Below are 14,313 nucleotides of genomic sequence, written 5' to 3'. Positions count from 1 at the left end.
ATTGGGCCCTCGATGAATGTGATTTTCATGACAACACTGTTCATTAGCACTGTTTACTAAATTCCTGATCCAAAGCCCATTGAAATCAATTGAAAGTCTTGCAAAGACTTCAGTAAGCTTTGGATTAGACCATAAGGGTGTGTTGTTCTGTCCTTCCATTATAACTCAGCTATATGAATTCAGTCTGAAATAAAAATTTTCATGCAAAGTCTCGGGAGTAATTTAACAATATAACATTTTGTGGAAATGTATGGGGGTTCTTAGATTTGGTGGAAATGGGAACTTTTGTAGATTGGAGGACTCAATTCACACTATTGCACTCTGGTGCAACTTAATAGAAGCTTTTAAAAAAACAAGACAGAAAAAATTATGTTTTATATCTGGAAAATGTATTTGATGCTATGGTGATGTGTGCTGGAAAAAATTGCAACATTCCATTAACCCACCTTTTTGTTGTGGAAAATAAAGCTATTTTCTTTTGGGTTTTGCTAAATTTAGACAAAAATTCAGATAAAAATCCCAGGAGACAAAAAGCAAAGTAATAAATTTGAAGAAGGTTTAATATAACAGTGCTATTCTCCTTGAGGCTAATACGAAATTCCGTTTTTGCATTATGCATCGTATGATAGCATTCCTTTTGTCCTTTCATCCATTTTCCTCCTCTTTCTCGTGATTTCTCTTGAATGTGTTCATATATAAAGATCTTATTTATTTCATTCTTTCTAACTTTGTTCACAGGATTCTGGAAAGCCACATGCCCACCATCCTGTGCCAGTCCTCTTTTAGTTTTTGTTAACTCAAAGAGTGGAGACAATCAGGGAGTAAAGTTTCTTCGTCGATTCAAACAGTCGCTAAATCCAGCTCAGGTGTTTGATTTAATGAATGGAGGACCTCATTTAGGGTAATGAATTTTGCAATCTTGAGCAAGCCTTTTCAAATGGAATTGAGTACAAAGTGACTCAGTTGTCCCCTAATTATAATATTTTTTACAAATCTCTGATATTTGCTTTCCTATTAACATCTGCAAATATGGATAAAAGTAAAATTTAAAACACCAGTCACCTATAACTTCATTATCGGTTCTGAAGGTGTGTAGGATTTTATTTATATTTAATAAAGATTCACTTGAAATTAAAAATTTATTCATATTTTTCATGGACTGTTGGCTAGCTCCAGGCTGTGGTCTCTATGGCTGTATCTACACAGCCTGTAGCAGTGACAGACTGGGGCTTGTGGAGCTCGTGCTAGCGCTCTAAAAATAACTGTGTAGCTTTGAAGTTGTGACTGGGGCTGGAGCTCGGGCTCTGAAGCTCAGGGAGGGTGCTGATCTGCCACAGGCTGTGTAGACATACCTACTAAGGCCCTGATTTAGGAAAGCAGTTAAGCACATGCTGAAGTGCTTTCCTGAATCAGGGCATTATACACAGCTGAAAGAAATTTGTTGTTTTTTGTGTGTATTTTCAACATACAGTTCAGCTATGATTGGCAGCTCATTGTGAATATCTATATACAGAAATATGTATGTGTAAATATTTCTGTAATGTCTTAAAATAGCTTTAGAATAATATTCTAAAAAAGCTTTAGGGCAGGTCTGTACTACCGGTTAAGCTGATCTAACTTATGTCACACAGGGGTGTGAAAAAGCCCCCGCAAGAGCAACACAAGTTTCGCACTGTCCACACCAGCGCTATGTCAGCAAGAGATGCTCTCTCGCGACATAGCTTCCGCTTCTCACTGCAGTGGAGTAATTATGCTGACAGGAGAATGCCCTCCCATTGGCATAGCGCATCTTCACCAGGCATGCTACCGCAGTGCTGTTGCATCAGTGCCGCTGCCCTGATGTAGCGCTGTAGTGTAGACTTGCCCTTAGAATTTTGGACACAAATGGCACTTTGAAAATACTATAGGAAATCGTGTGGTTGGTTAAGTACAATAGCTTTTCACTACTGGAGACCTAAATTCAGGTTACAGTTTAGGTCACAATTGCAAATGAGTTATTCTGTGAGCTTTACACAGAATTTGTCATGTCTTTTTTGAGACAAAGCCAGGACTGAAATAGCAGAAGTAATGCAAGGGAGGGAAACTTGCACAGTCTTTGCCATACTTCAAGCTACTTCAATGCCTTCATAAAATACTAAATACTGCCACGCCATTTAAGTGAATAAAGTGAAGCTGGCTGGAAAGAGCCTGTCCTAATTGGGGACTGAGAGCCCAATTAGCCCAGGGCTATATAAGAGGCTGGGAAGAAGGAAGCCTGGGTGGTGGGATGGCAGGAGAGCGAGGGAGTACAGGCAGGGAGAAAGCCCTTCCCTCTTGGGTTCAGACACAAGGAACCCAGAGCTGTGTACACTATATGGTCAGAAGATGGTGTGAACACAGACTTGTAAATAAAAGCACCAGTGGTTTCAGAACCAGAGGGTCACTGAGTGACTTTATCAGATGCAGAAGCCAGGAGGGCCAGCTGTGCTCTGCTACATGGAGCAATTTAAAGGACTTTTTTTTTCTTCAATCTATTGCCTGTGAAGGAGGGCAGCTTCCTCTACAAAGGAAGAATGTACCACCTCAAAGAAGGCCTTGCTATTAACATAAAGGTGTGCTATATTTGCTATATGTGCTATATAGCTCAGGTGTGCTCTATTTCTGTCAGAATAGAAGAATGTACTAATGCTTGCTTTTCTCAGATATTTTATTTGGCTTAGCCAAAACAGCTGATTGGGAGGTGCAGGGAGAGGCACTGATCGCCGGAACTGCCGGTGGGTGGGAGGCACTGGGAGCGGGGGGATACTGAATTACTACTGTGGCTCTTTGGCAATGTACATTGGTAAATTCTGGCTCCTTCTCAGGCTCAGGTTGGCCACCCCTGGGTTAGAGCATTGCCTTTTGTTCAATATCATGTACAATATCTTCTAACCCTGTTCTACTGAAATCAGTGGAAAAAGCATGTATCTATATTTATATTATCTATATCTATATCTGTAACTCACTTTCCAGCATAACCCTAATTTAGATCCATACTTAACTTAAAAAACATCATTTCCACCTAATATTTCACATGCGGTCTCTTGCCAGAGGAAAAAGATAGGAAGCTTCAATTGAATTGGACAAGCCATTTTTGAGATATGAAAGTTTGAAAAATCAATCTTAAGTTTTTTAAAAGTCTGAGGTTTTTGTAAACTTGTATCTCAAACGCACCTTGGTTTAAATACTTGACACAGTACTAAAGTTGGGAGGTGATTTACTATGGCAGTGGTTTCCAAACGGGGGTCTGTGGCACCTGGTCTATCAGGTGATGCTGATAACTTCTTGTTTTCAGCTATTTGAAAGGCAAAATCTGATTCTCTGTATAGTGTACTTCTGGAGGATTATTTCTGTTCCTGGCATGGCAAATATCATTTTGGCATTAGCTTTGTGATTCCAAACACTGTTTGAGAAGAGTAATATTGTCTTGTTTTGAATATACATCTGCCTATTATACAAGATTCATTATTTTCATTAGAAATGTCTTAAACACTTCAAAAATCTGACATTCACATTATGTGCTTCTTTTAGAAATAACGCTAAGATGATACATGTTCTGGAAAATAAAATGCATAAAAATACACAGCCCTATTTTTATTATTTAAAGAATCAGTATTTTTTTTAGTATTTTTCCCCTTATTTTCTCTTAGTTTCCCATTCCTGCTCTCTCTCTCCTCTTTGATCTCTATTTCTTCATGTCTCCTTCTACTTTCCTCTTAGTCTCACCTCTCCATTTGTTCTCTGTCTCCTCTGTCCTCCTTTTCTTTATCACCTAAGGAGAATATTGTATTGTGTATCTTGGCAGAATTTGGAGAACTGAAGGAACTGGAGGCAGGTAAAGTCTATGAGTAGAAACAAGATATTGTTTGAAGATCCAGTATGAAATATGTTTACTCTGTTTGCCTTATATACCCATGAGCACCATGTCATGTATAGTGATTGATTTTCCTTTGGTTTAGAAAAGTCACAAGTTGGCAAGGGACTGGACTGCTGACCCCATCCACATTCTGGACCACACCCTGCAGTCATTATTTAACCTTTACTGGTGCAAAACTCCCATTGACTGCCATGGTGCCTCAAACATCTGACTTGATTGACATTCTCAGAGCATGGACTCTATGGTTTGCCCAGTATTCTGACAAACCTCATATTTTTTAAAAAAACTGAAAACTGCGCAAGGTATCTTAAAGGAAAATTTTCATTAAAATTCTGCATGTTATTTCCCAGAAAATATGATAGGTAGAGTATATTATAACAGACAACATGCAAGTTACATATGGTGTAGTAGTTGGACTTATCTACATCCCTATTATTATAAAAGCAAAAGCAGGCACCTATGTACTGTAAACACAAACATTTTCATAGATTCATAGATACTAAGGTCAGAAGGGACCATTATGATTTTCATTGACTATCCATTAATGGGCATGCATTCTAACCAGTTGCATTTTCCCTTCAGTTTACGGTTATTTCAGAAGTTTGACAATTTCCGGATTCTTGTATGTGGTGGAGATGGAAGCGTTGGTTGGGTTTTGTCAGAAATTGATAAACTCAGCTTGCACAAACAGGCAAGTGTATGTACTTATTTTTTTTCTCCCTTTTCCCACAGATAGATAGATAGGTAGATAGATAGGTAGAGAGAGGGCCAAATCCTTCAGTCCTTACTAAATCAACACTCCCTCCACTCCCTGAAGTTGCTGGGAAATTTGAACTGAATAAAGACCATACGATTTGACCTACAAGTTTGAATTAGTAATCAGCTATATAATTAACGTTTGCTTCTTGAAACATTTGTGTTAGTTCATGCTTTCAGTTCTTTTAGTTGCAATAAAAGATTTGTTCTTTTGCTGTATTTCAGTGTCAGCTGGGAGTGCTTCCCCTTGGTACTGGAAATGATCTTGCCCGTGTCCTTGGTTGGGGAGGGTCATGTGATGATGACACACAACTTCCTCAGATTTTGGAAAAGTTAGAACGAGCCAGCACTAAAATGCTGGACAGGTAAAAATATAAGTATGTGTGTATTTGTGACAAATTTCAGAAATATTTGCCTGGGTTTCTAATGGCCTAAAATTCTTTCTCAGAGGTTTAATTTGTTGTTGTTTTTGTTGTTTAAACAGCTTAAAAGGTAGCACATTAACAAAACCCATCACCAATTGAGTTCATTTTCTCAGTTTTGTTAAGACTTTCTTGGTCCAAAAGCAACTGTTCTCCCTCTTCGTTGTTTTGCATGCCAGCTGTGTTCGTTCATGTAGCAAAGGAAGATCTTTGAGTTTAAAAAACAAATTGGCTGTGCTGACAATCCAAGGAAGACATCATACCCTATTGTTTGTTGGTGTGTATATGTGTTTTGTACACGTGTGTTTGTATGTGGATATTATAAAATAATTACACGCTACCCCCAAAATCACACAAAATCAGGAGTCCTTTTTAATGTGAACTGCTCATCTCATCACTTGATCATTTTAGAACATAAAAAAGTTCTTGTTATTGATCCTTAGTAATAACTTTAATGTAGGCATTCAGAAACATGTCTAGAAGACTATTAATAAATCACTTTTTTCTGTTTTAATTAAAAAAAACTTGGGGTCACTTCTCCCCATAAATTCCATAGACTGTTTCCAAGGTCATTTTTTGGCAATTACTTACTTTCTTTTGCATATTTTGAGGCATTTTAGTTTTAGTTGTTTCATACTGTCAGTGCTATGCAATACTGTGCTATGCCAGAAAGAAGTTGATATTAATGAAGATTCATTGTCCCAGAACTGTTCTAGATTGAGATGTCAGTAGAGGAGATTTTGGAATAAATTGATAAACTAAACAATAATAAGTTACCCGGAGCAGATAGTATTCACCCAAGAGTTCTGAAGGAACTCAAATGTGAAAATGCAGAACTACTAGCTATTGTATGTTTCAGAGTAGCAGCCGTGATAGTCTGTATTCGCAAAAAAGAAAAGGAGTACTTGTGGCACCTTAGAGACTAACAAATTTATATGAGCATAAGCTTTCGTGAGCTTTTTAACTATTGTGTGTAACCTATCACTTAAATCAGCCTCTATACTAAATGACGTGTGGATAGTTAATGTGACACTGATTTTTTTAAAAACAGCTTCAGAGGTGATCCTTGCAGTTACAGGCCAGTAAGCCTAACTTCAGTACCAGGAAAATTGGTTGAAACCACAGAAAAGCATAGAATTATTAGACACAGATAAACATGATATGTTGGGGAAGAGTCGTCATGGCTTTTATAAAAAGAAATCATGCCTCACCAGTCTATTAGAATTCTTTTACGGGAGTCAACAAACATTTGGACAAGGGTAATCCAGTGGATATAGTGAACTCAGACTTTCAGAGAGCCGTGAACAAGGTCCCTCACCAAAGGCTCTTAAGCAAAGTAAGGAGCCATGGGATAAGAGGGACGGTTCTCTCAAGGATCAAATAAAAAATAGAAAACAAAGGGAAAAAATAAATGGTCAGTTTTCACATGGAGATAGGTAAATAGCAGAGTTCCCAAAGGATTTGCGCTGGGAACAGAGCTGCTCAACATATTGCTAAATGATCTGGGAAAAGGGGTAAACAGTGAAGTTGCAAAGTTTGCAGACTATACAAAATTACCCTAAAATACTAGGTTAGGTGGACCATTGGTCTGACGCATCATGGCCATTCTTATGTTCTTATCTCAAAGTGTTTTAGAAAGGAAGGTAAATATCGTTAGCCCTCTTTTACAGATGGGGTTACTGAGGCACAGAGAGGTATGAATTGACTTTCCCAAGGTTACACAGTAGGTCAGTAGCAGAATCTGGAAATACGAGCCAGGTCTCCTGACTTCCAATCCAGAGTCGTATCCAGTGCACCACACTACCTGCTATAAGTATCTGATGCATAATGAAAGTTGATGGGAAATGTTTATACAGAAAGTAATTTGGATATCGTAGGTAATACATGTTAAATAATTAAACAGTGAATTGTTTTGAGATGATGACAAATTCTCATAGCTCAGTGCCTTGACTTTAAGAGATGCTGATAATTCACAACTCCCACTAACTTTCTAATAAGAGTTTTTGTTGTTCAGCATGCTCAGGATGAAATCCTTTTTGAGGCTGAAAACTCCAGGAAAGACCCCTTATGTGTGTGATTATTTAGTAATTGGGCACTGAATTTTCTTTCTGTTGACAAGTGGAAATGTTTGTTTTGTGGATGTTCTTAGAAGCATCTGATAATTTGGAAAACTTCAAAAGCTGCTGCTTCTATTTCCTTCAGATGGAGTATAATGTCATATGAACTGAAATTACCATCAAAGCCTTCTATTCTTCAAGTTACTCCAGAAGAGGAATCTGAGGAATGTCAGGTGAGGCTTTATTTTGCATACACTTAGCTATTTGAGTGACAACACTAAAAAGATAACAAAAACAGTTCTGAGAAGTGGTACAGGACATAAGAAGTCTCTTCAATTGCTCTTTAAGTCAGATCTAGTTCATATCATAAGTATATAATATAATAAGGTTTCCATTTCTTGGTTAAAATATTTCATATGATTTTTCCAAAAAAGAGTGAGGTGAGTAGATGGTCCTCATCAGAGCGATCAGAAATAACTCATATCAACAGTGCAATAATTTTCTTGTAAAAGCAAACATTTACTAGTAATCTTGAATTTGGGAAAAATGAAATGAGAGGTTTTTTGGGAAGGAATCTGCTTTCTTGCCAAGAATAAAGGCATTTTGGACCTGATGAAAGTGCCTCACAGGACTTCATGTTCTCCTCTCCCCTTTTTGTCCATTCAGAAGTCTCCAAATAATTGCTGGACTGGTGGAATATCCTAATACAGCTTTCAAACTAGCTGCCTACCTCACTGCTATTGTAGCATCGATCTGGGGGCGGAATGAAGTGTTGTGATTAAATTCATGTGGTATAAAAATGTAGTTATGTCTGGAAATGGCAAAACATCACCTTCCTGCAAGATTCCATGCAGCTATCAATCTTAACTTGAGAATGCTTGAGAAGCAGAAATTAATTAGTAGGTTCCTGATTAATTTAACCATTCAAACATTACCAAATCTATCTGGATAGTCAGGAGTTGTTAAACTCTGGGAGCTCATTAGATAACTGAGATTCAGAGAGGCTGGGGTCCCAACAGCTGAAATTCTACTGTCCTTTTGCAGTGGCGCTGGAACACTTTTTACAGTGAGGGTGCTGAAAGCCAGTGGTCCCCAAACTTTTTACCTCTTCTCCCTACCCCACAGAGCTGGGGCCAGGAGCAGGGCTGTGGCTCTGGGAGGGGGGCACATGGACAGGGGTAAGGGGGCCAAGGCTGGGACCATAGCTGGGGATGGGAGCAGAGCCCCAGCTGCAAGGCTGGTGGCAACCAGGGGACCCCCGGTGCATGGCTGACGGCAGCTGGGGGCCAGGAGCGGAGCACCCGTATTTCCTGTACCTATGGTCCTTTGCCACACAACTCTGTCACCAGTGGATAGATGTCAGTAATGCACTGCAGAGTTTAGGTATTCTTCTACCATTTTGTAGAACAGTCAGTGCCTTCAAATTCATCTTCATCTTCTATAGAAAAAGAAAATGTATGGAATATTCCAGTTATATCTTCCTATGAAATTGTTAAATTTAGTTCCAATTAAAGCTAAAGAAACTAATTGTAGAATACTTGTTAGCTTAGTATTTAGAGAATAGGTACCATAGGCAATTTTGCTAACTGTAAGTATTTTGAATTATAAAGGATCGTTTTCTTTTCGGCACCTTGAACTCCCCCGCATATTAATATTTTCTGTATGGTTTAGTTTGGGTTAAACTGAATTTTAAGTATTTGAAACAGTAGAGACTAATAGACCAATCTTACATTATGTGTTGTACCAAATTGCAGCATTGATTTAAAATGGTAGATATTCATCACACACACACACACTCTGTCATCATAACCATTTCATTTGGGCCACATTGGGAGCTCAGACATCAGTGTTTGTTCTCCCATGCTACATTTTATTTATTTTCTCTTTAAAATAAAGATGCTTTCATATCAGAGCTTGGGAGCTAAGGTGGGTGGATAAAGGAAAAAAAAATTATATTTCTACTTATTCCATGTCATGAATGGAAACCCAAGTAACTAATCTTTAAATCTCAAGAGCACACAGTCATTTTGAAGCAGAACTTAGATTTTAAACTAAGAACTAGATCCATACCTGATATGGACTGCCCACCATTAGGGACAGCGCGGAGTTGCACTATCCTAGAGAGAGTATCAGGAGGCAGAATGGCTCCCTGGTGCACAGAGAAAAATCATATGCTATTAAGGTGTAGCTTGCTTCTCCTACATGCTGGTGCAGGGTGAGGTCTATGGATACGGTTCTGGTCCAGGATGCCTCCCTACACCCTACCTGAGCATAGGGGGTGCAGTTCTGTGTGATCCTTATGCAGACTGTGCAAGCAGGGGGCATGGGAGTTCTCTGTGCTCTTCCCTGCATGCATCTACATGAAGGCCAAGCAGAACTTGGTCACAAATGGTTTATTGTCACAAATAGTTTATTCACTAAGGGCTAGGCTTTGATAGTATTATACCAGTTTAGAAGCCCATACTCCACTGCTCACCCTATTCACTTCAGTGGGACAACTTGTGGAATGAGGTACTGTTCAGTATTAATAAGGATTTCAGAAGCTGGCCCTAAAACTGTGATTTATTCCCAACCCATTGATTTAGTTGCAGGGTATCTTTCACTTTTTTCTGGAAAAAAGATTCTGACTATTATAGATCTGAAATCTGTTCAGACCATCATCTAGAAAAATAGGATGATATTGTTGGCTATGGAGGGTGATAACTTAAAGGAAACCTTTAACTGGATTTTTAGCACAGAAATAACTATCATTCATTTTTTATCCAGAAAAGAGAGAACTCTAATTCAACGTCTCACAGTCACTGTGATTTTGAATATTAAATTGCAGTTAAGGGGAAGCATCTGACCTTTCTGCCCTAAGTGTAGATCTAATATTTTGGAAGTAATCCCACTTATCTGGGAATATAATTACCACTTTGTGTTAAATGCTAACGGGGTGGAATATGAAGACTCATTTTTGCTACCTTTTCAGATATCTGCTTATGAGGATTCAGTTGCTGCTCATCTCACAAAAATCCTCAATTCTGATCAACACTCAGTTGTCATATCATCTGCCAAGTGAGTTGATGATTTTGATTATAGTGTGTGGGATAAATTCCTGTGTACCAGCTACATATATGAACATTATAACCTTTCCAGTAAGCTCAAATTCCTTCTGACTCTTGGTCAGCTAGTTTGACCTAACAGTATCCTGATTTACATGTTACAAAGTACAGTTGGTTTCTTTTTATAATTATGTTGTATTGTATAATTATATTGTATGTGTTAATGTAATTTAAACAAATCAATCACACAAAAATCTTAAAGATCATGTAATGCAATGATCACTTAGTTAATTAAGACATTAGCATACTGAGTTAAAATGTAAACTATATTGTTACTTCTGCATATAAGAGATCCGGTTTACTTAAAGCGTTATTTGTTGTTGTTCATATCCAATCTTTTAGAAGCTCACACATAACCATTGTGGAAGTAGGAGTCTGCAGCTATATGTAATAATTAAATATGAGCTCAAGCCACAAAATTTTGATCCCAAATTTGAACACCTCTATATATTAGGGCACATCTCTCTGGAAATCATGAATCCCATATGAAATCCTAGTGTTCCATTTGACCTTGCTGAGAAAAAGAACATCAGAACGGCCATACTGGGTCAGACCAAAGGTCCATCTAGCCCCATATCCTGTCTTCTGAAAGTGGCCAATACCAGGTGTCCCATAGGGAATGAACAGAACAGGTAATCATCAAGTGATCCATCCCTTGTGGTCCATTCTCAGCTTCTGGCAAACAGAGGCTAGGCACACCATTCCTGCCCATCCTGGCTAATAGCCATTGATGGACTCATCCTCCATGAATTTATCTAGTTCTTTTTTGAACCCTGTTATAGTCTTGGCCTTCACAACATCCTCTGACAAGGAGTTCCACAGGTTGACTGTGCGTTGTGTGAAAAAATAGTTCCTTTTGTTTGTTTTAAATCTGCTGCCTATTAATTTCATTTGGTGACCCCTAGTTCTTGTGTTATGAGAAGGAGTAAATAACATTTCCTTATTTACTTTCTACACACAAGTCATGATTTTATAGACCTCTATCATATCTCCCCTTAGTCGTCTCTTTTCCAAGATAAAAGTCCCAATCTGATTAATCTCTCCTCATATGGCAGCCATTCCATACCCCTAATCATTTTTGTTGCCCTTTTCTGAACCTTTTCCAATTCCAATATATCTTTTTTTGAGATGGGGTGACTACATTTGCATACAGTATTCAAGATGTGGGTGTACCATGGATTTATATAGAGGCGATATGATATTTCTGTCTTATTACCTATCCTTTTCTTAATGATTCCCAAAATTTTGTTTGCTTTTTTGACTGTTCCTGCCCATTGAGTGGATGTTTTCAGAGAGCTATTCACAATGACTCCAAGATCTCTTTCTTGAGTGGCAACCGTTAATTTAGACCCCATCATTTTATCTGTCTAGTTGGGATTATGTTTTCCAATGTGCATTACTTTGCATTTATCAACATTGAATTTCATCTGCCATTTTGTTGCCCAGTCACCCAGTTTTGAGAGATCCTTCTGTAGTTTTTCTCAGTCTGCCTGGGACTTAACTATCTTGAGTAGTTTTGTATCATTTGTAAATTTTGCCACCTCACTGTTTACCCCTTTTTCCAGATCATTTCTGAATATGTTGAATAGGACTGGACCCAGTACAGACCCCTGGGGGACACCACTATTTACCTCTCTCCATTCTGAAAACTGACCATTTATAACTCTTACCCTTTGTTTCCCATCTTCTGACTACTTACCAATCCATGAGAGAACCTTCCCTTTTATCCCCTGACAGCTTACTTTGCTTAAGAGCCTTTGGTGACGGAATTTGTCAAAGACTTTCTGAAAATCTAAATACACTATATCCACTGGATCCCCCTTGTCCACATGCTTGTTGACCCTCTCAAAGAAAAAGGGGCCTTTCATTTTGGCAGCAACAAATTGACTGATAATAGAGCCAAGAGTATATGCATCTGTCATTACAGTTCTTTGCCCTCTAAGAAAGCGGGTTATTACAATGCAGTTTGTATCAACACGGTCTACACCTTTAAAATTTATCTGTGCCAGATGATCAGAACTCTGGATTTTAATTGTTGACTCTCTTTTTAAGATCCTCCGTTTATTCATTGTGAATTGAAACTACACACAATTAACAATAGTAGGTATTCATGTAAGCCCCAACACATAAATTTGCTCTGCATGTTTAGAGTAGGCAACACGGGCCAAATTCTGCTCTCATTTACACTAGTGAAAGGTCACTGACATCATTGTCATTTGGACAGGTATATCTCAGGATAGAATGTATCTCAAAGGCCTCAATCCTGCATTGAGAAATGGGCCCTGTGATGGGGTAGACTAGGTCCAGAGGCCCAGGCCAGGAAGGAGCAGAAAACAAGTCCTCCAAGCGGCCTATAGTGGTTGCAGGGAAGTAACCAATGAGAGAGGTTGCAGGGAGCAGCCAATTAGGGCCCAGCAGGGCCATATAAAAAGAGCTGTAGAAGAGAGCAGCAGTCAGTTGCTGGCTGGGGCTTGAGAAGAGAGGACTGTATTCCTGGCTGTCTGAAAGAGCAGCAGGACCACGGACAGCTCAATGTGGGCAGGGACCAGGGGAGCAACAAAGGAGCTCCTGGTTGGCTGCTGGGACTGAGTAAGGACTGAGCCCGGGGAAGGCCACAGGAAGATAGTGTCTCCAGAAAGGAAGCTCTGGGGATATGATCCCATACCAGGGCCAGGATTACTTAAAGACTGAGCCCAGGGAGGGCTAGAGAGACACCAGCCAAGGGGTGGTGAGATAGGCCCCTTGTGGACTGTATACCTCAGAAGGGGTCCGTTCTGATACACGTACACAGTGTGTGTGACTCAGCGGAGGGCTTAGTCACTGGAAAACCACCTGGGAACTACTGACAGGGGTCACCAGGACTGAAAGATTGCAGACACACCGTACCAGAAGGGGGCACTCTCGAGAGGTGAGTGCTGGCCCAGTACAGATCCCTGTACCCACGTAGAGTCTCACTGAAGTCTGCATGAGTGCAAGGGTCTGCCCATGTGGAATGATTTGCAGATTGGCCTAAGTCCATAGAGGGAGCACAAGTTGCTATCAACTCTGCTGGTAAGGTTGATGATACTGATAATGAAAGATATGCAAACAAGGCAATAAATAAAAATGACCAGGTTAATGTCATGTCAGTTAGAAATAGAAGGGGAAAAGGAAGGAAGAAGTAGGGAACCAATGTGTAAAAAAGAAAAATATAAAATCTACTTTTAAAAATGATTTGATGGTGTCCCCTTTACAACCAGAATGGTTTACAGTAGTATACACTGTAGAGTAATGGCTATAATTGTATTGGTTCGTCCACTTTGACATGTGAAGTGTGTGATTTTAAAACTTTCACTATAACTTTTTCTTAATGTTCTCATGCAAAAGAAGCATGGGAGTTCTCTTTGAGTTTGGTGGAATTGTAGTAAGAAAACCAAAAATAAGTATTTAATTAAAAAATACATCCAATAATCAATATTAATAGATGCATCCAGTTCATTTATTTCTATTTTACTCCCTTTTTTTTATCCAAAGGATATTATGTGAAACCGTAAAGGACTTTGTATCCAAAATAGGGAAGACCTATGAAAAAACAATGGAAAATGCAGAGGAAGCTGATACCATGGCCATTAAAGTAAGAACTTTTCATAACATGTTTTTTTTCTAGCTCCTATTAGGTTTTTAAAATTTAATGAAAATTAAAGTAATTCAGGGGACTGGGTATTCTAATTCAAAAATAGTTTAGGAGACCTGACCCTATTCTCAGTGAGGTCAGTGCTATAAGTTGTTTTTCTTTCCATTAAAGGGACCAACTTTACATTAGAAAACAATCTATTAAATTTACTAAAGATGAACTTTTTTCTTTCCCATTCCACAAAATAAAAACAAGTCTCATAGACTTTAAGGTCAGAAGGGACCGACACGATCATCTAGTCTGACCTCCTGCACATTGCAGGCCACAGAACTTCACGCACCCTCTTCTGTAATACACCCCTAACCTCTGGCTGAGTTACTGAAGTTCTCAAATCATGATTTAAAGACGCCAGGTTACAGAGAATCCACCATTTGCACTATTTTAAACGTGCAGGTCACCGGTGCCC

At 38.9% G+C, this 14,313-nt stretch overlaps 1 protein-coding gene across 1 annotated transcript in view; it reads left to right on the top strand.

The window, feature by feature from the left end:
* Positions 1–14,313, top strand: part of DGKH (diacylglycerol kinase eta) — a 263,958-nt gene that overhangs the window by 191,493 nt on the left and 58,152 nt on the right. Inside the window, 6 exon segments of the mRNA XM_038385138.2 lie at positions 739–901; positions 4,478–4,586; positions 4,877–5,016; positions 7,276–7,363; positions 10,102–10,187; positions 13,748–13,847. Of these exon segments, the coding sequence (XP_038241066.2) occupies positions 739–901; positions 4,478–4,586; positions 4,877–5,016; positions 7,276–7,363; positions 10,102–10,187; positions 13,748–13,847 (686 nt within the window).

The sequence above is a fragment of the Dermochelys coriacea genome, chromosome 1 (genome assembly GCF_009764565.3).
Source record: "Dermochelys coriacea isolate rDerCor1 chromosome 1, rDerCor1.pri.v4, whole genome shotgun sequence".
NCBI lineage: Eukaryota > Metazoa > Chordata > Testudines > Dermochelyidae > Dermochelys > Dermochelys coriacea.
This window is presented reverse-complemented; position numbering and strand designations above follow the sequence as displayed.